At 45.2% G+C, this 22,747-nt stretch overlaps 3 protein-coding genes across 3 annotated transcripts; 1 reads left to right on the forward strand and 2 right to left on the reverse strand.

The window, feature by feature from the left end:
* The first annotated feature begins 8,670 nt into the window (after positions 1 to 8,670).
* On the forward strand, positions 8,671 to 10,561 carry LOC9272344 (3-ketoacyl-CoA synthase 6). The gene is given in 2 exon segments (XM_015779846.3): positions 8,671 to 10,004; positions 10,007 to 10,561. Coding segments are annotated over 2 exon segments (1,524 nt in total). The 5' UTR covers positions 8,671 to 8,690; the 3' UTR covers positions 10,217 to 10,561.
* A 461-nt stretch (positions 10,562 to 11,022) lies between these two features.
* On the reverse strand, positions 11,023 to 19,771 carry LOC4334951 (WEB family protein At1g75720). Its single transcript, XM_015777933.3, has 3 exons — positions 18,846 to 19,771; positions 13,582 to 13,879; positions 11,023 to 12,027 (listed from the first exon to the last, which is right to left on the reverse strand). Exons 2-3 carry the CDS (start codon positions 13,750 to 13,752, stop codon positions 11,275 to 11,277), a joined length of 924 nt encoding a protein of 307 aa, XP_015633419.1. The 5' UTR covers positions 13,753 to 13,879; positions 18,846 to 19,771; the 3' UTR covers positions 11,023 to 11,274.
* On the reverse strand, positions 19,460 to 21,560 carry LOC4334952 (uncharacterized). The gene is made up of 3 exons (XM_015777936.3): positions 21,416 to 21,560; positions 21,228 to 21,293; positions 19,460 to 19,797 (listed from the first exon to the last, which is right to left on the reverse strand). Exons 1-3 carry the CDS (start codon positions 21,461 to 21,463, stop codon positions 19,753 to 19,755), a joined length of 159 nt encoding a protein of 52 aa, XP_015633422.1. The 5' UTR covers positions 21,464 to 21,560; the 3' UTR covers positions 19,460 to 19,752.
* Positions 21,561 to 22,747: the final 1,187 nt, after the last annotated feature.

The raw sequence follows: 22,747 nt of genomic DNA on the forward strand, positions 1-22,747 counted from the left end.
GTTTCATGATTTTTGTTTTTTATTTTTTTTTTGGATTTTTATTTTTGCGTGTGGGCTACGTAAGCACCGCACGCGAAAATCAAGCTTTCGCGTGCCGAGTAAGCAAATAAAAAGGTGACAAATGAGTAAGGGGTAGCGACTGGCGTGGCTTTTCAAAACTATAAAATTATTAGAATCACGGGAATGATAATTTTAAATAAAACCATGTGTAAAAAATAGATAACTTTAAATTGATGCTAGTCGCGCAATTGCGCGGGCCACCCAACTAAATCTCCATTAATTTGTTGTTCAAGAAATCTGAGGCAGAGGGGCTGATGCGAGAACTCATGAGCATTCCAAATAGTACAGATGGCCATAAGGCCCGAGGCCCGACAGCCCAACCCACGGCATAGCCATTTGGCCCGGCCCAAGCATGGCACGGCACGACGGGTGTCAGACCCATGCCAACCCGACCCGATAGTTGGGCCGTGCCTTAGCACGGTGGACCGGCACGACACGGCACGGTCAAAGAAAAATAGTTAAGGGACCTCAAATAGACTTAATGTAGCCAAATAAGATGCAGCCCAAAGAGAAGAGGGACACAAAATAGACTTATTCTAACTATATAAGGCACAACCCAAAGATATGAGAGAGGTAAAATAGATTTATTTTATGGAAAAGCATGATAGGTTATCGTGCCTTCGAACCGGCTCAACACAACCTGAGTCTTATTGGGCCATGCCTGATCCGCGTGTGTAGCCCGTGGACAGGCATGGCTCGACCCGACTCACCTCGGCCCAGGCCTGGATGTGCCTAGGCCATGCCGGGCCGGGTGGCCTATTTGGCCATCTATACCCAATAAGTGTCAATGTTTGCAGACGACGTGGTCCGGCCTGTTCATTTCCCCTGTCGTGGCCGATCGGTGGGCCACCAAAAGAGTTTCTTGCAATCTTCGCCAAGGCATCTGGATTGAAAGTGAACTCTTGAATAGTAGTTATCTTTTGAATAATAGTAGTTTATATAACCCATTTTTTATTATTTTTCCTGACGAAGTTAAAATGCGGTTGCCATTAATTTTGTAACCACTTCATACAGCTTATCGCATCGTCGGCTAGCTATCAGTGTACCACGCATCATCCTACCTAATTCAGAAAATTATAATAAAGGAATTTAAAGGAGGTGAATTAATACACGAATAAAAATTGAAAATATACATTATTTTTAAACTTTTCTAGTTATAAATATGTTTTTGGAAGAATAGTGAAAATGTACACACGTGTCGTGGCATGCGAACGCGCTACCATGGTTGTTTGACGTGGCCGGCCATGCGCCACCGTCGGTCCCGCGGTTTAGCCTCGCGCCACCTAGTGCAGCCGACTAATGTAACTACGTTTTTTTTTTCAAAAACAACGAATTATCATTAATCTAGCTTCTATACCCACGAAGGATATACACAGCCAAAAGGATATAAGAGCATTTAGACTCATACCTCAACAAGGAGGAGAACACTCCACCAAAAAAGAAAAGACACTTGCTTCTCTGCTTCCCGACATACTCTCATAAGACGGTCAGACTTGGCGAGTGGAAGTCGTCTAGTCGTCGCCGCCCCTAGTGTGTCATCGTTGCCAACCTCTGTTGGTACCATCTTCATCCGCTTCAGGTAAGCTAATGTCACACGTCCCCAGTTAGCCCACTTTTATCCGTCGTTGTTCGGCGTTTAGTCAAAACTAGCAAACTCGACACGAGCCGATGGGGTCGGCTTCCACTTCGCTAAATTCATAGGCTTCCGCCGCGCGCCCATAGGGCCACCGTCGTCATCGGGGGATGTTCGTCCGCCTTCCAGACTCCCAGCCCACCGCTGCCCTAGGTCCGCCACTGTCGTCAGGACCGACCTTCGCCTGCTCTTCGCTGAGAGCTCTGCGCCAGTTCTTAGGCCACCGCCATGGTCGACCTCATCTTGCTCCTCGCCAAGAACCTTGCACCGATGCTCAGGCCACTGTTGGGGTCGACCCCCGCCTACTCCTCGCCGAGAGCCTTGCGCTAGTGCTTAGGCCACCACCCCTAGGGTTGCCACCGCCACTACCTATGGACCACCTGTCATGGACTAGCCATAGAAACTTAGGCCACCGTCGTCCGAAATGACTTCGTCGTTGATGCCTCGCTTCTACCTTCCGTCCTCGCGACTACCTCATGCCATCACCAACTTGCATGACCATGTGCCGGCCTGGCCATATCCGCGGTGCTGCCCAGCCAGCCAAGGTCACGAGAGCGCCTTCAGGAGCAAGCCATCGAAGGCGACAGTTAATGGGGCGCATAGGATGGGGACGGTGAAAGGGCCGCCGGGGAGGAAGTTGCCTGGGATCACCCTGGCGTGTGAGGTTTTCACCCATCCTCGCAGCCACTTGTATTTTCAACTTAGTTTTTTAGTGTCGCTTTTCTTTGCGGTTTTCGCCTTTAGCCAGGCGATGCCCTTTTTTTAAAGCCATTCGGTGTCCATTGTTCCTTTTAATATGTATAAATTGAAATCTGCTTCGCCCATGTTTGTTCTTTTCGAAAGGAGAACTTTTTCTCAAGGCATGTGTTGGTTGAATGTTTCCTTTCACAGGTTGTACTTCGAAAAGTGTACGTTCGACCCCCTCTGAAAGAGTGGCGAAGCGCGAACTTAAAAATCGCAGCGAACAAGGGCTGGCCCAAAATGAGATACCCACGTGCGCCTGTTCATCGCGAGATGATCATAAATGGACATATCTACCCGGTGTTGAAAGTAGCGAAGTGGATGCAAAAATATCCCAGGTAAACCCTTGAGGACTTCAACCACAACTATTGCCAACGCCGCGAATATATATATTTGTTCTGGCGAAATTTCACTATGTACGAACGTCAGGCCGCTATCGCCCAGCGTTGATAAAACATAGTTTTGTGTTTTGCCACTTTATGTTTTTTTATGTGAACAGCGATAGCGAAACTAGTTCGCCCGACCTAAGGAGTAGGTATGACTTTTCCAGTCAGTTTGTGGGGTTATCCGTTATTGTAACTTTCCAAACTCCGAAGCGCATGCTTCGCCAGGGGAAGCTGGTCCTTCCGGCAAAGCAGAGTTGGAGCATGAATGCCCTATGGCAGGTGATGTAATTTATTTGTAATTTTTCAAATTTATGAATAAAGCATGTTTGGATCAATCCCTCGGCGGGTGCTAGTTGCAAATCCGACACCAAAGACTGATTCCCAACCGGCACCAAAATGGTGTTCTTATATGTTTACTTATCAGAACATATATTAATTCTCTCAATCTGCATGCAGTACCGAATTTGTCATATCATTAGCATGGACATGTTACCAAGTTAATTATAATTAACGACCAACTTTGTGGTGGTTTTATTATTTCGCCGTAGTACAGGTTCTAGTAGTGATTTGGATGGGAAGTAGCTAGACAGGCATTTTCCACATCACTCTTAGAGGGTCGGTGGGGAGCCCGTACGCGGAAATGCTTAACATCAGCTGTCGAGAAAGAAAAATATTAGACACCTCTCGATTCAAGGGAGCATGGTCGCTGGTGCATGGCAAGGGAAGTTAGTCGGGTGAACTCGTAAGTCAAGGAGCTACGTATGCAAGCCTGTTTCAAAATTAAAATGTTTTTTTCTCTTAAACTATGTATCCAATTTTTAAACTAATTATGTCGTTGAATTCGTTATAGTTAAATCTTTATAATAAGATATCACATAACTATATTCTGACAACTTTTTTTTTGACTTTTTAAATGTTGCACACAATGCTAATGTAATGTTCCAACAAGTATTTATTGATGTTTTACTAATGGATTTACAATGTTCCACGTTACATTTCTATGTCTCATATGTTTCAGCAAATATTTTGACAATGTGCATGTATTAAGTTTTTCTCAATGGATCTTTTGTAATGTTGCAGGTTATGTTTCACTAGTTCATTTTCAAATATTGCACGCAGTTCTTTTCTTTTTATGTTTTAGTAGTAAATGAGTTGATGTTTCACGTATAATATAAAGATGTTTCACTTGCGAGAAGTGAATATTTCAATTGAAATTCTATTAACTATGTTGCATATTTTAAGTTTTTTTATAGTAGATCTTTTATGTTGTACGTGGTGTTTCAAGAAATATTTTCTAATATTTCACTAGTTAATTTATAAATGTTGTACGGCATTCTAGATTTTTAGCAAGTATTTTATAATGTTTCAGTTGTTACAACTTAATGTTTCATGCAAGATAAAAAATATTTCAATTAGGAATGTAATTATTTCTTATCAAAATATAATCACGTGAGATCTTGTTATACAGATTTAATTACAACAAATACAATGGTTCAATTTATATCTAAGTTCAATAGTTTATTGTATTAGTTAGTAGAAGTAGTTTTTTCAAGTATTTATATATAGATTTGAAATGAGTGTGAGACATGGACACTTTGGTACAAAGTGGAGATGAACTTTTATGGTATTAATGATGTATTGGGTTTATTTTTAGGTACAAATACAATTCCATCTATTAAAAGAATACCCATCTTTCAAGACGATGATAATAAGTTGTGGTGACAGGTGAATTTATATATATAATCGGAACAAAGTGTCTTATGTTTTTATTTCAATATGATTGGCATTTATGGTACAAATATTTTTTAGTGGTTATATAAAGTAATCTATGGTCTTAATATGGTGAGATAGGACTTTTTTAGTATTTTTAACAAACAATAATAAATAAATTACCCGCGTATCTGCGCGGGCTTCATTCCTAGCTATAATTAACGACCAACTTTGTGGTGGTTTTATTATTGCGTCGTATATTGCAGGTCTAGTAGTGTATTTTGTAGGACCGAACAGCAATAACTAAGCCAACCCAGGGGGATGAATGGTTGTAGTACCCAAAAACCAAAATTTTTAGCAGAATTAAAAGTTACCCTCGAATCCGATGTTGATCGGTCTGATAGGAGTTGATCCGCCGGACTAATCGAGCCACTACTGTCGGTCTGACCGATGTAGATCGTCCGGTCCAATCGTCCCGAAGCCGCCTCTACTTCCTGTTGCCGACACCGGTCTGACCGCCATGTTGCCGCTGGTCTGACTGTTGGTGTCTCGCCGGTTAGACCGCCGAACACGAGCAAACACAAATTGAAGAACTCTTAAAGTAGATGACAGCTTTATTAGTTATCTTTGTGTTTACAAAGTGCAACAATAACGCTCCTCATGAAAATCTCGACTAAACTCGAAACCCTAACTAAACTCACAACTCAATGCTCTCTAAAGCAATACCAGGAGGCCTCACCCTCCCTCTCTATTTATACACGAGGTAGGCAGCCTAAAGCCATGAACCAAACTTCTATAAGAAGTCCTAATCCCTCTAGGTAACCTTCCCGTACAAGAAACCAACTTTACAAACTCCCATCGTACCAAATTTGGACTCCTTCCAAATTCGACTCCACATCCCATACGCACATAATATCTCCATCGTATGCCATATGGAATATTCACCAACCACGTGCATTGATCTTTAGCCTAAGTATCCCACATGATATCTGACCGTCCGAACGTCATCTTTCTCCAAGTTGACTCCTGATCCATCATCGGCAATACTTTCCCGAGGCATCAAGACACCTACATATGAATCAAACAAAGAAATCATATTCTGATACCAAGCTATTTCCAACTTGACTCATTATTAGCAAACAATATTATTACATACGCATAGTATCCATCTAGAAACCATAAAGACATATTAATCACGTATATCCAATCAAACAACCCGAAACCGAAACCGACACAGAGTCGGACAAAACAACAGTACCTGTATATCACCTGCAAAACTAATCATCTCTCCAAAATCACTTCGCCAATAATCTCTAAATATGAAAACTAATAATCCCACATACCAATTATTTATCACAGAATAAGAATAAAAACACTTTGATTTTACATATTTGGATGGCATCAAGGGAAGTAGCTAGACATGGCATTTCCACATCACTCTTTGAGGGTCGGTGGGGAGGGACTGAGGGAGTACGTACGGTACGATACCATGTATATATTAATTGATACAGTTGCACGTAGCTAAGATGCCAACCCCCAATTAACCAAACATGTACCTTCAGTTTAATTAATTATGGTCATTGCCCACAGGCTCCCGATAATCGGCTCGGATAGGAATTAATGCCGTAGGTTATATATAATATAGTTTTTTTTTCTATTTTTTACGAGGGTAGTATTAATTTGTATGCTACTAAAAACAAGAAGAAAGGCACGTGTTGTGCGTACTGTTTATATAGTACTACTAAACGAGGAATCTTGTGGCGGGCGACAGTAGTTGCTCTCTGCATTTCTGCACAGGATTTAGAATCCCCACCCACCCAACTCACCTGGATAGTCCAGAGATAATAATCACTCGTTGACAGCCATAGCCAACTCCCAACAAATAAATTAACTAAGAAACATATACTGTGGGCTTTGTTTAAATCAAAATATTTTGGCTAAAAACATCACGTCAAATGTTTAGACACATGCACGAGGCATTAAATATAGAAAAAAAATCAATTGCACAGTTTGCATGTAAATTACGAGACGAATCTTTTAAGCCTAATTACGCCATGATTTGACAATGTGATGCTACAGTAAACATTTACTAATGATAAATTAATTAGGCTTAATAAATTCGTCTCGCAGTTTACAGACAGAATCTGTAATTTATTATGTTATTAGTCTACGTTTAATACGTACTTTAAATGTGTGTCCGTATACTTTAAAAAGTTTACACCCAAAGAACTAAACACACCCTATATCTCCTTCAATTTATGCCCACATTACAGGATGCCGTTGGATTAATTTCCCTACAAATATCCCTCACTCCCTCCACATCGCCGGCCATGACATGCAGGCAGTCAATCATATATAGATCGAGAACTCACGGCTAGGTAAGGTGGGCAGCTGCTGTACGTTGTGGCTGTGGCTATATATATACTTGAGAGAGCATGGACATCAGTGAGCTTCAGCTATGGCGAGCTCGTCGGCTTGCTTCCATTTCATTTTGACGTCCTAAAATTACAGATTGGAGTAGTATAATCATGGTAGTGATGATGACGATGATCCTGGTGATGGTGGCGGCCTGGTGGGCGTGCTGCTGTGGCGTGCTCGGCGACGTCGTGTAGCCGACGCAGCCCCTGTCAGAAAAAAGAGGGTGGCGATGCGCCAAGAGTAATTATATTGTCTTGACAATTCCTATCGACCGATTCTAAGATGCTGAAGTCGATAGTGACTCTAAGCCGATGATAACACCGGGGTTTACCAAATTTTAACGTTAACACCCGGTCATCTCCACCGCGCCGCCCCAACCAGCCAGGGTCGCCCTCGCCGCCTGCTTTTGATGCCACGCCACCCCATCATGAATGGAGGCAAGGGAAACGAGATGGAGGGGAGAGGGGAAGGAACCTCCGCTCTGCCGTCATCGCCCAGCAGCCACGCCACCCCGCTTTGTCAACGTCACCACATCGTTGGCTAGATCTGGGGGAGGAAACCCCATACCTAGCGCCTCGATTACAGCACTTGGAACAAGCTAGTTTCCTCCCGAGGAACAGCCACACCGCCGTGCATGCACGTAGCATTCGTGCACTCAGGCCATCCCCAACCCTCCATGTCATGTAGTATCCATAGCATTAAATATATTGTCACATAAGCAAAAGTCTAATGTGGCAAGAGAATTAATGAGGAGAGAAGTAAAAAGATGAATAAATCATTTCTCATGCAAGAAACCATCTATACACAAGAAACAAGAATAAAAATAAGGGGATAGTTGAATAAAATGAGAGAGAAGAGAAATGATTGGGTGAGAATTTGATTTTAAGACAACATCCATTGGGCATATAGTTTCTATATATAGTATCTGCATGATATGATAAGTATGAAAACTACTCCCTTCGTTTCAGGTTATAAGACGTTTTGACTTTAGTCAAAGTCAAACTACTTTAAAATTGGCTAGGTTTGTAAATAAAAGTAGTAACATTTTCAACCTGAGATAAATTTATTGTGAAAATGTATTCAATTATTAATGTGATGGAACTAATTTTGTATTATAAATATTAATATATCTACCTATAAACGTTTATAGTCAAACTTCTTATTATAAGATGAAACGGAGTGAGGGAGTGCTTCATAGTTTTTGCGTTGGGATAGTCTCAGGCGGCGCGTTACTGGGTCGTGGGACCGCGCGGTGGCACACGGCCAAGCCACGCGACCGGCGTGGCCATCAATATCCCCGCGCGTCGGCGCCGCGCACCAACCAACCAAACCAACCACCCACCCATCCACCGGGATTAGAGTCATAGAGATAATTAATAATCACTCATTAATTGACGGCCATAGCCTGCAACTCCCAACAAATAAATACAGGTATAATAGCAGGCTATAAGCCAGCTGTAAATATATTTTAAGCAGATAAATGAGGAGAGAGAAGGACAGTGAGCTACAGATTTATAGCCAGCTGTACCACGGACTCCAAGAAGCAATGTGTGTATGACAGGTGGGACTAGATATTAATAGTGTAGTATGTAACTATTATATGAATAAGCTATTAGATTGGCTATAGCTGAATTGGAGATAGTAGTTGGCTATACTATTAAACTTGCTCTTACGCCGACGGAGCCCGCCGTCATCCCGTTGGATTAGTTTCCCTATAAATATCCCTCCACTCCACACCGGCCATGACATGCACGTACGTACGTCGGCTAGCTAGCTGGCTGCTCTTGTGGTTGTACTCCTACGTGGCTATGGTTGAGAGAGCATGGACATCATCAGTGAGCTTCAGCTATGGCGCGCTCGTCGGCTTGCTTCCATTCCATTTTGACGTCCTAATTACAAATAGGAGTAGTACAATGATGGTAGTGACGACGACGATGATCCTGGTTTTGGTGGGCGTGCTGCTGCTGCTGTGGCGTGCTCGTCGGCGTCGGGGCGGCGTGTACCTTGTGGACTACGGCTGCTTCCTAGGCGAGCCACGGCACAGGGTCCCGTTCGCCACGGCCCTGGAGCACGGACGCCTGATGACCAACCTGCTTGACGAGGAGAGCACCAACTTCATGGTCCGCCTGCATGCCAAGTCCGGCATCGGCGAGGAGACCAGCGTCCCGGACTCGTTCCGCTACATTCCCCCGGAGAGTGGCATCGAGGCATCCCGTGAGGAGGCCGAGCTGGTCATCTTCTCCGCCGTCGACAAGGCGTTCGCCGCCGCCACGGGCCTCGTCCCCGCCGACGACATCGGCACGGTCATCCTCGCCTGCAGCTTCACCACGCCGACGCCGTCGCTCGCCGACGTCGTGGTGAGGAGGTACGGGCTCCGCGCCGACGTGCGGAGCGTCAACCTGTCCGGGATGGGGTGCAGCGGGGCGCTCATCGCCATCGGCCTCGCCAAGAACCTCCTCCGGGTGGCGCCGCCGGGGAGCCGCGTCCTGATCGTCGCCACCGAGATCCTGTCGTCGATGCTGTACACGGGGAGGAAGCGCGAGATGCTGGTGCCCAACGTCCTCTTCCGCATGGGCGCCGCCGCCATCATCATGTCCAACTCGCCGGAGAAGGCCCGGTTCCGGCTCGGCCCCATCGTGCGCACGCTCACCGCCGCGCGCGACGGCGACTACCGGTGCGCGTTCCAGGAGGAGGACGACGAGGGGATCACCGGCATCAACCTCTCCAAGGACCTCCCCGTCGTCGCCGCCAACGCGCTCAAGGGCCACCTCGTCGCCTTCGGCCTCGCCGTCCTCCCAACCTCCGAGCTCCTACGCGTCGCCATCTCCTTCATCAACCACAAAATCATCAACAAATTCTTCACCACCACCAAGGACAGCAACAACAACTACTACCGGCCTGGATTTCACAGGTTGTTCCAGCACTTCTGCATCCACCCGGGAGGGCGGAGGGTGCTCGACGAGGTGCAGCGGGGGCTGGGGCTCACCGACGACGACATGGAGGCGTCGCACATGACGCTGCACCGGTTCGGGAACATGGCGAGCAGCTCGCTGCTGTATAGTACGAGCTTGCGTACATCGAGGCCAAGGGGAGGATGAGGAAGGGTGATCGGGTGTGCATGATCTCCTTCAGCCCAGGTATCGACTGCAGCAGCGTCGTGTGGGAGTGCATCAAGCCAACAGATCACCACCTCCACCATGGACCCTGGGCCGCCTGCATCGACCGCTACCCTGTGCAGCTTCCCAAAATTGTCAAAAGGACTGCATAGTGCGCGCTGTTACTACTGCATGCAACACGTTTAATTAGTTATATATTACCACTATATATATATGTACTACCTCTGTCCCGTAACTTCCTCTGTTTCACAATGTTAGTCATTCTAGCATTTCCCACATTCATATTAATGTTAATGAATCTAGATAGATATATATGTTTAGATTCATTAACATCAATATAAATGTGGGAAATGCTAGAATGACTTACATTGTAAAATGGAGGGAGTACATAATAACCAAAATAAGTTCATGTTTGTGTATATTTGTGCATGTACTTAATATCAATGTACCTTGGTTATGGTGGACGGGAAACGAACTCAGGGGGTAGTTGTGGTCTAGCATGATGAAGTATGCCATGTGACAAGATGGGATGCCGGGTGATTGTGTGTTTTTTTTTTTGGAATTTAACAAAGCATAGCACAATTGTGATTGTACACCTCCAGATCTTAATTATCTTCAGCCGACGAGCACTATCCTCATCATACGCTGTCATCTGAGGAGGATGGGAGGAGGCGCGGTGGGGGAGGAGGACTGAGGCATTGCGGTGGCGACGACTATGGCGGCGAGGAGGACACACGGCAACTGAGCTGCAGGTGAGGAGGAGGTGGCGGCGGAGAGAATGAGGGTGAAGGAGAGAACGCGCGAGACTGAGAGGATAGGGGTGAAGTAGTGGCGCATGCGAACTGGGAAATTATTTTAATTCCTCGAGAGGATATTTCATCATTATTTACATGTCACTTAAATGGTTATGAAAAAATTTTTAAAAAAATTGAGAAATATAAAACCATTGCTTTGTGAGTGCAGCGATAAATCGAAAAACTTATTTCATCTCATTATCTAAAAACAGACCTGAATAACTACTCCAGTCTTCATACATACATGTCTAATTACCCCTCGCTGATCAGGTAAAGAGTATACATACGCATGCATACATATGGGGTACGTACGTATACAAATACCGTATATATACACCAAGATCAAACGGCTGAAATGAGCCTCTCGCACACAAATATATACGCGTATACCGTATGCATGTCATGAAGGGATGAGATCAAAAGGCGGTGCGCGAGTTGAGCGCCGAGTCGTCATGGCAGCTTCTGCTGCTGCTCTTCTTCTTCCTCATGAAGAGCGCGCCAACCAGCGGGATCAGCGGCTTCTTCTTCTTCTTCCTCGCCTCCTGCTCCGCCGCCGCCGCCACCTTCACCGCCTCGTGCCCGGCCGACATCTGCCTCTGGAACCTCACCTCGCGGTACAGCGGCGGCGCGGCGGGACGATGGTGATGCGGCTCCATCACCACCACGTCCGGCAATGGCGGCGCGCGGTACGCCGCTGATGCTACGGTCGGCGGGTCGGCGAACGTCACGTACCTCCTCTTCTGGAATTCGCCGGGGGACGCGCTCCCCGCCGCCGCCGCCGCCGCCGTCACCGTCGTCGACGGCGACTGTCGGCGCGGCTGTGGCTTGTCGTCGTCGATCTCGACGAACTTGAGATCCTCCACCTGCAGGTCGATCACCTTGGCGGCCGCCTCGCCGCCGCCGTCGTCGTCTTCGTTGTCTCGTGCCTTGAGCTTGTTGAGCTCGCTCATGGCGTTGCTGAGCTCCTCCTGCAGGGAGAGGATGCAGCCGGCCATCTTCTTCTTCTCCGACCGCTCCTTCTCCAGCTCCTGCTTCGCCTCCTCTAGCTCCGCCGTTGCCATCGCCGGCGCGTGGCGTGTCGCCCCCGCCGCCGCTGCCACCGCGCCGGCGATTTGTTTGACTTGACTAACTGTTGGCCATCTTGCCGGCGGTGTTGTGGTAGCACGATTCTGTTGGACCAAGATATATAATGCATATGGGAAATGAAAATTAAAGGTTTTCAGAGGCAGATATATATATATAGTAACTCCAATGATCTACAAAGAAAAACAAAGTAAAGCAACAATGTTTTTCTCACTTCATTACACCTTCATTTTTTTTCCTCTACCATTTGGGTTCATGTGTTCATATTTTATAACTTGCACATCTTGTTGATGTATGGTCATTAAATTTTTGACAAATTTTATAGTCATTGAGAAAGTAACTTGAACTATTTAAATTTTACACTAAAAATTTTGGTAGCTCAAGTTACCTAGTGTATAGAGGTTTTATGTTTTATACTAGAAAATGTGTTACCTCCCGGTACATTATTAAGGATGATAAAATTATCGTAATTTTTTACACGGTAAATGATATAATTACATATAAGCTAAAGCCTAGTGCATACATTATGTCCAAAGCGATCATCAGGGGGGCCTAATGGCAGTATTGTATATTGATGACATTATTATCAAATGAAGGCTCTAGGCAGCTCTACTATACCTTTTATAGGTTCCTTAATTCAGGTGGAAGGAACATATCAAAGTCCTAGCTAGCTAGTGCAAACACTTTCCAATTTGATTCCATGTGTTCACCAATGTAACTATCTTATTTACAAGCTAGTTGTGTACTTTGTGTGGTAAAAAGAGAGTGTTTTTAAAGAAGATCATTTAGAGTCTTGGATGGAGATAAAGTATTAATAATTAATTATTTGCTTGCTTTGATTTTGTAGTGCTTGGGTTGGTAGTAGATATCACCACCAATAGCTAACAGAGTTTGCATGCATGTTTAAAAAGAAGACACGTGGACATGGCAAAGAATGCTTCTAGTAGCTGCTAGTTTAATTGCCACATCTTTTTAACTTGGTTCAGAAGAAAGGAATAGCTAGCTAGCTAGCATGACTTCTCATTTGACAGCAACATCCATCAACTGAAGAACTGGTAAAGACATGAATGTGAATATTTAAATAAATCAAGTGCCCTACAAAACTATAAAGCAAATTGGCATTAGATTGGATTATTTGAGGGCAGTTCCATGCTTGATATAGGCTAAGTTCCTAATTTAAAAAGGTTGTATATATCCGATTGGATGTAAAGGCTAGGTAAAAAAATACACTTCTCTAAAAAAATAAAAAAAAATTGCCACTACCTAGGTAAACACATTGGCAAGCAACAAACAGCTATCTAGCTAGCACCAACTTGGTCAAGAAATGCAATAATAATAATTAACTAGCTCTGATACTCGTGAAAATCAATTATAATTTGGAATACAAACTTATGAGCAATATAGATTTGGGATCGAGCAAGACAGAGCACAAATATATCCTCATGTCCATTGCAATTATATATGATCGAGCGGCACAAATCCTCGATCAGTTTGTCCGTATCGATTGTTTTTAATCAACGAAAGAGATAACCAATGCAATTAATCTGAATTTAAAGGCAGAGGAGTCATTTGACTTATTAAAAAGACAGTCATCATCTGCATATATGTGTTTCAGATTGATTTATGAAAATGCAACATACCTGCTGCAGCTGGTCGGATGTGGCGAGTAGCCGCCGCCCGGCTCCGGCGTGGAGCTCGCCGGCGAGTACCTTCTCGCCGAAGAGGACGACGGCCTCCTTCACTGACCTGAACGGCGCCCGCGTGTCGATCTCCGCCCGCCCCACCACCGTCACGCCATCGCCGCCGGCCATTGCTGACTTGCAGTGTTCTCCTCTAGCTTGAATTGATATATCGATCGAGCTAGCTATCAGATGATCGATGGCTAGCTTGAGCAGAAATTTTAATCTGGCTAGCTAGGTAGGTAATAACTCGATGAATCTGCATGCATTCTTGAGAAAATAAGCATGGATGGATGGATTGATGGACACATCTAATGAATCAAAAGTAAGACACACATATGTATACAGATACCCATGGATCTATATATGGATGGATATGAGATGCTATATATATATATATATATGATGATGTGATGGATCACAAGTGGAGTATTGGTCGAGAAGCAAGTGAGATTAAGCAAGCAAGCAGCTAAGCAGTTATAACTACTGGAGACAAGACAAAACACCAGCAAGCAAAGCTAGCTACGAGAGATCGACGATCCGATACCAATCAAGTGGAAATGTAGTTGGAGACGACGACGATCTGGAGATTATGTTGTTAGCTTTTCAATACATATATACTACTACTACTGTACTAGATATAATGCGTGTGTTGGGTTCGTTGCTTCGCGTCCACTTCACTGTAATATTCCTCCATCTGATCTTCTAGCTAGCTTTCGACGTTATAATTCTTTTTTTTTTTTGGGTCACTGCATGCAGTGTTTGCAGGTGAACAGTCCTGATCGACCCCGTCGTCGAGACTAGCTAGTAGCAGTATATTCGACACTACTTGTGTACAGATGCATGCATCCATATGCAGCTTCTTCTGGCATAGACGACGATGTGTGTATAGTTTCAAATATATAGGCGACGTATTATGGACGTGATAAGAGAGAGGGACGGGTTACCAACACACACTAGCTAGTATAGGCATATATAGCTTCATCTTACATGATAGCTAGCCAGCAGGAAGGTATTTGTATAATTTTGTATGGAAATTTATAAGGCATGTAGTTAGGCGTGACTGTTTCATCCGGGCCGGTAATTTTAATTTTCAGCAGCGGTGCGCGTACACTTTTTCTTCGGGAATACGCAAAAGGATTGCGCACTTTTGTATTAAAAGAAATAAAATTTATACAAACGGCAGACAAAGAAGAGAGATAGGGGAAAAGGGGGAAAAGGAAAAAAAAAGACTTAAGCCCACTCTCGCTATTACAATGTGACGACCGAACGACCAAACACGCTTACTAGGGAGCGTTGGCGATAGGGGATGGGCAAGACGCCACAGGGCGGCTTCTTGCGCCATGGCTGTGACAACCTCAGGCCAGGACCGGGAACGGTTGTTGAATACACGGTTGTTCCTTTCTTTCCAAATAGACCAAGCGCCAAGAGTCACAATCGTATCGGACCCACGACGGCGCTCCCTCGGAACTTAGAGCCGGCAAGAGCAGTGCCACTCATGAAAGGAAACAGCGCCAGAGGGGAAACACTAAGGAAGGCCGAGGATTGAAAGGACGGTCCACCATAGCTGGAGGGACTCAGGGCACCCAATCAGAATGTGGTCGATTGTCTCTTCCACTTGGTCACAGAAGACACAAAAGGCTGGGTGTGGCAGTCCACGCTTCTCCAAACGGTCAGCCGTCCAGCAGCGTCGGTGAGCGACCAACCACAGGAAGTAGCGACACCAAGGCGGGGCAAAAGACCGCCAGATTGGCAGGTGCTAGAACGAGATCCTGCCCGCGAAGAGGGCAAGGTAAGCCGACTGGGCGGAATACGACTCCGAACTCTCCCACCTCCAAATGAAAGAATCAGGATGGCCCTCGGAGAGAGTTGTTGTCCGCAGCAACGACCAAATATGCAAGTATTGCAAGATTGCCTGGACTCCCAAGGAGCCATGGAGATCGCAGATCCAAAGGTTGTTGGCCAACGCATCAGCGACCAAGTGCTTCCGGCGGACACGCACCGGGACGCGATCATAGAGCTCGGGTGCCAAAGAGCGAAGACTCGAACCTTGTAGCCATTTGTCCTCCCAAAAGAGGATCAACTTGCTGTCGCCAAGAACACAGGTCATGGAAGCAGCCACAAACTCGCACTCCTGTCTGGAGCACAGGATTTGCAACCCCTGTCAGGACAGGGATTGGGAGGCGCGTTGAGCCCAGAGCCACCTAGAACGGAGTGCGATTCCCATGAACTCCAGGTTGTGGATGCCAAGTCCCCCATATTCCAATGGCGTGCAGACTCGGGACCAAGCCAGCCGGCAGTGGCCACCCTAAGCATTCGCACGACCACACCAGAGGAAGCCGCGTCGTATCTTGTCGATGGCTTTCAGCACCCATTTTGAGGGAGCAATGGTGATGAGCAGGTAAACCAGGATCGCACTCAGCACTGCTTTGACAAGTGCTAGGCGCTCGGCTGGCTGGAGCCAATCCGATCGCCACAGTGGCAGCCGCTGCGCAATCCTATCGACCAGAGGTTGGAGGTCCTCGCGACGCAGCTTTCTGATGGAGAGAGGCAAACCCAAATATTTGCATGGGAACTCCTCAACTGGGCAGGGGAGGGAGTTACCGAGTACTGCGACCTCTTCCTCCGAGCAGCTGATCGGGATCGCGGAGAATTTGGTAAAGTTGGTATGAAGACCAGAGGCCTCTCCAAAGAGAGCAAGGATCCCTTGTGCTGCAGCAAGTTCCCCAGCGACCACATCATCGGCATACAAGGAGATCCGGTGAGGAACACCTAAGGGCCGTAGGATCACTTCACTCTCCGCGAGGGCAAAGAGGGCCAAGAGAGCGTCCATTGCAAGGATGAACAACATGGGAGAAATGGGGTCCCCTGCCGCACCCCCCGATGATGGATAATGGAGGCTCCGGGCGAACCATTAAGAAGGACCTTCGTGGAGGAAGTTCTGAACAGGATGGCAATCCAAGCTTGCCACCGGCGGCCAAAGCCCTTGTGCTGTAGCACTCGAGATTGAACTGCCAAGAGATTGAATCGAAGGCTTGGGCTATGTCAAAGTTTCAGGAGAGCCGTAGGCTGGTGCCTCTCATGCAACCGCTTGGCAGACTGTCGGACCAACATAAAGTTATCATGGATGCACCGCTTCTGGATGAAAGCGCTCTGGTGGTGCGTGTACACTTGACTCGTGGAGCCCATTAGATCACCAATCTTCCCTGTTGGTGTCCATAAATACTCTATCCGCCTAGCTAGCTGCTATTCATCAAGTGTCTGGGATTTGCCCAAAATCTCACTCACCTATGCATCAGAGGGGAAAGAATAAGATGAAAAAACGAACAACAGATCATGGTAGCCGGATCTGGTAAAGTCGAGGTTAGTGGTGGTGTAGAATTCACCCGCTCCCCGCCGTGGAGTAACCTGCACTCACCATCGCGGAGAAGTCCGTCCGCACACCGCCCACGCGTGGATCTGGCCATCCCAAGCTCTGGCCAAATCCGGTGGCCACTGCGCTGGGCCAGGGAGTGGAAGAGGTAGCCGCCACCACCGTCATGCCGCATAGGGGAGAGGAAGTTGTGTTCACTGCCATTGTGCACAGGGGATAGCCGCCGCATGCCACACAGGGGAGATAAAAAGATGGCAGGTGCCACGCAGCGCCGAGGAGAGGAAGGGAGATGGGAGATGGAGCAAAAGAGAGGAAAAGGATGGAGGAGGGGAGAGGATAAGGACGTCGATACTTGTTTTCTATCCTCCCACTCCACGCACGCTCCGCATCGGCTCAGCTCAGCTTGGCTAGCTCCCACTAAAAGAGCTGGGGTTTTTTCAAAACCGGCACTTTTATCTCAAGTATAGGGGTCGTTTTAAAAAAAACTTTTATTATTAGTATCTTTTTTTTAATAAACCAAAGCTATAAGATGTTATAGATACCAGTTTTAGTTTTAAACCCTCTTTGAGGGGTAAGGAGGACGAAAAAAGCCTCATATGTGTTGGTTTTAGATGAACCGGCACATATGAGGGTGTCCGTATTAAAGATTTTGTAATAGTGCTTACAGGAAGGTTAGAGGGTGTGCATGAAGCATGGTGGTGGTGAGCGGTGGCCACGGTGGAGCCACTTCTTCAGCCACTGGAAACAGGGCCGGATCCAACGTAGGTGCTGGGGGGACTCGAGTCCCCCCTACTCTGCTGGATCACCATTGATAGAAGGGGAGATGAAAGGGGAATAGTGGGAGAAAATGAAGAGTAGGGGGGCTGAAGAAAGGAGGAGATGAGTCCCCACTTAAATCTTGTTCTGGATCCGCCCCTAAGTAGAAAGGAAGTTGGTAGGTTGGTGTATCTGGCAACATGAGGGGTAGTTTGGATGGGGCTAAAAAATTTTAGTCCCTATCACATCGGATGTTTGCATACTAATTAGAAATATTAAACATAGACTAATGAAAAAACACATTTCATAACCCTAGACTAATTCACGAGACGAATCTATTGAGCCTAATTAATCCACAATTAGCCCATGTGATGCTACAGTAAACATTCTCTAATTATGGATTATTTAGGCTTGAAAATTTGTCTCGCAGATTAGCTCTCATTTATGCAATTAGTTTTGTAAGTGGTCTATGTTTAATACCCTAAATTAGTGTCCAAGCGTCCAATGTGATAAGGACTAAAGTTTAGTCCCTGGATCCAAACACAATGCCTATGGCGTGGAAAAAGGGCAACGACAGTGCCCATGGCGTGGAAAAAGAGGAGGTTTAGTTTTCACTTTATACTTGAAGCAACAAACTGAAATAGATTTGATTTTGTTTTCAGTTTATAATAGAATTCTTGAAATATTTTGGAATTTTTAAATGATGTTTAATTCTTTTATTTTATGAGAACAGTAATTTGGGGTTCAGATTAAAATATAAATAGTTTCAGCCAAAGTATAAAATTTATTTGGCTATTGTTATATAATTTGAATATATTTCTTACAATATTCAATGTTGGAATTAAGTACCCAAAATTAATATATTCAGTTGTTCAGTTAACAAGTAGGCCCCCAATTTTTATTGGATGTTGCCTCTTTAGTAGGTACTCACATGCAAAGTTAATTTAGTAGGATAATTGTGCGCAATAGTAATGGTTTTTTTTTCATATGATGTATTAATGGAAGGAGCACATAACATTTTGTTCAAGATGATAAATCATGCATAAGAAATGGTCAAGATCTCCTACTTCCGTAGTTAAGAGTTAAGACTGAGTACCTTGAAAGACCTCAGATCAAATGAAGATCATTATGCCAAAATACGTCTGGGGCAAGTTATCCGGCCCACGGTGCAGTGCCAGAACGTTGCTGCCTCGCCTGACTATTGTTGTGCCGAAGTAACCCATCTCAGAGTAAGCAACCAAACAACCCACATGATGCAACCTCAGGCTTGTCTCAGGTCGGGCCAGCTTCTCTCAGGATATGTAGCGACCAAACAGGTCCTAAAGCCGGCATTGAGGCAGTCTCAATCCCTTCATCTCCCTTCCCGAGACCTCTTCATCTCCAATCTGGTTCGCGCAAAGGTTTTGGTGTAAAAGAAAGTAAGGTGCTACAGTAAGAGTTATCGTTTAAAACAAGTTCATACGCATACAACTAGCGAACTAGTACATCTATATATTAGAATGAGAGACACACACAGTTTCCAAACTGTGGCATGATCCAACTGATGACCTGAATAATTAGCAGATTCACAAAAGGCCTCTGTGGGATATAGCCATAACCTTGGCGCCGAGACTAGCATTTGCAAGTGTTGTTTATGCTATCTCGGCGAGCAACGCATTCAGGCTTTCACGGGGCAAAAGAAACACATACCACACAATGCAGCCACAGAACTGGATCAACACAATAACAAGGCTAAATTTCACCTCAACTGCAAGATAGCTTCCAGTGGCCTAAATTCTAACACGAGTTCAAAACAAAATTGGATCATCTTTTTCCCTTCTTCGTTTCAAGTCATTTGATCGAGAAATTATTAGCAAGCAAAACTAAGATTAATTGTATCTCCCAGCAGCTGGGTTTCAGAAAAGAGGTCCACAAATCATAAACCAGGTGCACGTATAGACGAGGGGGTACAATGAGAATTTATGACATCCTTCCGTTGGAGTTACCGCCACGCGTTCCTGTCCTCAGTGATGCGCATTTGCCGCCTCCTTTTTGTTAGGTTTTGTCGCCTGGAGAACAAACATGTACACAATATAAGAAAAGATGACTGACAAAAGAAATCTTGATAGCATACAGAGTGGCAATTAATATAGCATCATTGATAATTCTATTAACTAGAACCACAGTGGTAGAAACCATATTGGAGGACTAAGATAGAAACTATACAACAGAATAAAGCAACGCTGAACACAATCAGGTGTCCAGGCAATGATTTCCACGTTGCCAAGGTTGAGTGCCAAAAGCATTTCATACTCTAACGTCAGGACCAGGTTTGCTAGTTACAAAATAGCATAGGAGAAAACCAAGTATGTGATGTTATCAGCAAAGGCTAGTTCAATCTAACACACTGCAACAGGAGCTACTCAACGGAACTAGAATATGAAGATTTTTCTCTTGAACACCAATAGACCTGGCACGTTCATCACGAGGAGATAGAAGCAAATGTTAACCACATACAGAAACACCAAAACAAAATTTAGCAATCACCCTGTTATTAGTTGTTAACTCATTCAACTTAATCCCATAACAATTTACCGCAACAGTCAGACGACAACACACAAACTAGAGATGACACTTCACACGGGACCAGAACTGCCTCTCGAGTATCGACTAAGGCCCTAACCAAACAAAGGATAACCTAACAGGATATAAAGATTACATGACAAATTTAACTCTTGAGCACCAATAAACCTGGCACGTGCATCATGAGATTATCGAAGCAAATGCTAACAACATACGAGAACACCACAACAAATTAAGCAGTCTCCCTGATAGGTGTTAAACTAGTAATTTAACTCAGCCAGCCCCTAGATGGTTACATAACAATTACCACAACATTCAAATAATGCCATGCAAACTACAGATAACGCTTCATGCAAGACCAAAACTGCCTCTCAAATGTCCCAATCCAAAGCCCTTAACCACAAGGGATTGAAAAGGTGGAATTAAAATTGCCAACTCACAACGAAACTAGGACAAATATGTATTCTTGAGCCTCACAGTGGAATATTCAGTTTATGTACTCTAGAACAACTGACAATCGCTCATTCATAGTCATGCACATGGCTAATCAATAGTAGTACATTACAGACAATAGTAAACATGGAAACAAAATAAATTGATCATGGCTAATCGATTCTACTACATTACAGATAATATAAACAATAAACTGATAGATCCAACAAGCAGGAGACATATCAAAAACTAATCATGGCAACATTCTCGAGTGAGGCTGGACGCATGAGAGAACCAGGGTGATATTTTTTTTTTTGCGGGGGAGAACCAGGGTGATATTGATTCCAGCCCCACATCGCTCCATCTAATCCAATCCTATCTAACCTCAGACCGTTCCATCCAATCCAATCTAATCCCAACACAAGCATCCAAGTAATCACCCGGCCATCATCATGGGTAGGTCGGGGAGAGAGAGAGAGATTACCTTGAGGATGGAGAGCTTGACGGCGCCGTAGACGACGCCGACGCCGAGCGCGGACGCCCTAGCCACCTGCATCATCATCAAACTCAAGTCAGATCCGATCTGGAAACAGCCACAGCAGCCGCCGCCGCCGCCCCAGCAGAGGCGGCCGCGGGAGGAACGGAGGGAGAGAGAGGGCATGATGCGCTTACGAGGGCGAGGGTGCTGACGCCGGAGTAGGGCCCCGGGGTGAACGGCATGGAGGCGGCGGCGGCGGCGGCGGCGAGGGTTTGGGGGGATTGCGACTTGGCTTGCGAGAGCGAAGAGGAGAGAGAAATCGCGTCGCGTGGAGGAGACGAAAGGAGGAGGAGGAATAGCCGAATTAATAAGAGGAGGCAGTGGGCTGGGCTCCTGTCGTGTTGGGCCGGGTCTCGATCTAGCTGCGCCGCCAGTCTTGGGCCGGGTGGGGTGGGTCCCTCGCGTCAGTCTCCGTGAGTCCGGGTCCTCTACTTCTTCTGCCTTTGCCGCAAGAAACGAAACGGGAAAAGACTGGACTTTCTTTAAACCGGCCGGAGATATGCATATTGTATTTTTGTACTATAGATTGGAGTAAAAACTCACGCCGGATTAAAGATATAGGGATTAAAATAGAGCAGATAGTTTCTGTCCATGAAAAAAAACGATTGCGGATCAGAGCGGATAATTTTCAGATAGTCCAATGCATTGTAGTCTTATGGAGTCAGAGTCCTATACTTTTGCATGCTGCAAGGAAAAAAAAAAGACACTAGAGATTAACTAACTGGCCGAAGAGCTGACAATTCTACTTACACATGTTGAGGTTAAAATTTAGATGGCTTTAAACTTTAAAGGAAAGAAATGCAACATCACGTAGAGAAAGAGACTAAAAAAATCCAACATGATATCAGCGCCACAAATGTAGTGCAAGAATAAGCTTTAAGTTTTTACTAATTGATCCCAGTGGCAGGTAGAACTAGATAGAATCCAAAGATTTAGGGCAGGTTTGGTTTGAGACCTAAAAGAGCCTTACCAAATTTTGGTCATAGGCATATTTTGTTATGGACATTGTTTGGAAAGGTAAAATTGAGTTTGGTTAGTAGCCAAAATTGACCTAGCCAATTTTTGGCTATACCAAGTTTGGTTTGGTGCCTTCATATGGCTATGCCTTTTCTTGTTTTGCCTTCATATTCCTCACCTTCTCACCTCTGCTTTCATATCTTCCTGCGCTCCAGATCCTAATGTTTCTTTATTTTGTAGTCAAATTTTAATAAGTGAAAAACTGAAGTGTTTATTAGCCCTTGATGATGGGTTGTGGACTTGTGGTCCGGGTGTATATGTGCAGTACTGCTAGCTCTTTTGATCGTAGTTATATTGCCTCCCGTTAATGGTACTGCTAGCTAATTCCTGAAAAATGAATATGTGTAAAGGCAGCTAAATGTTCTTGTTTGCTGTGTTGATTTCTTTGACATCATTCTTTGTTTCTCTCTTAAATAAACCTCCTTGTATCAAATATAGCAGCAACAAAG

Source organism: Oryza sativa, chromosome 4 (genome assembly GCF_034140825.1).
Source record: "Oryza sativa Japonica Group chromosome 4, ASM3414082v1".
NCBI classification, from domain to species: domain Eukaryota; kingdom Viridiplantae; phylum Streptophyta; class Magnoliopsida; order Poales; family Poaceae; genus Oryza; species Oryza sativa.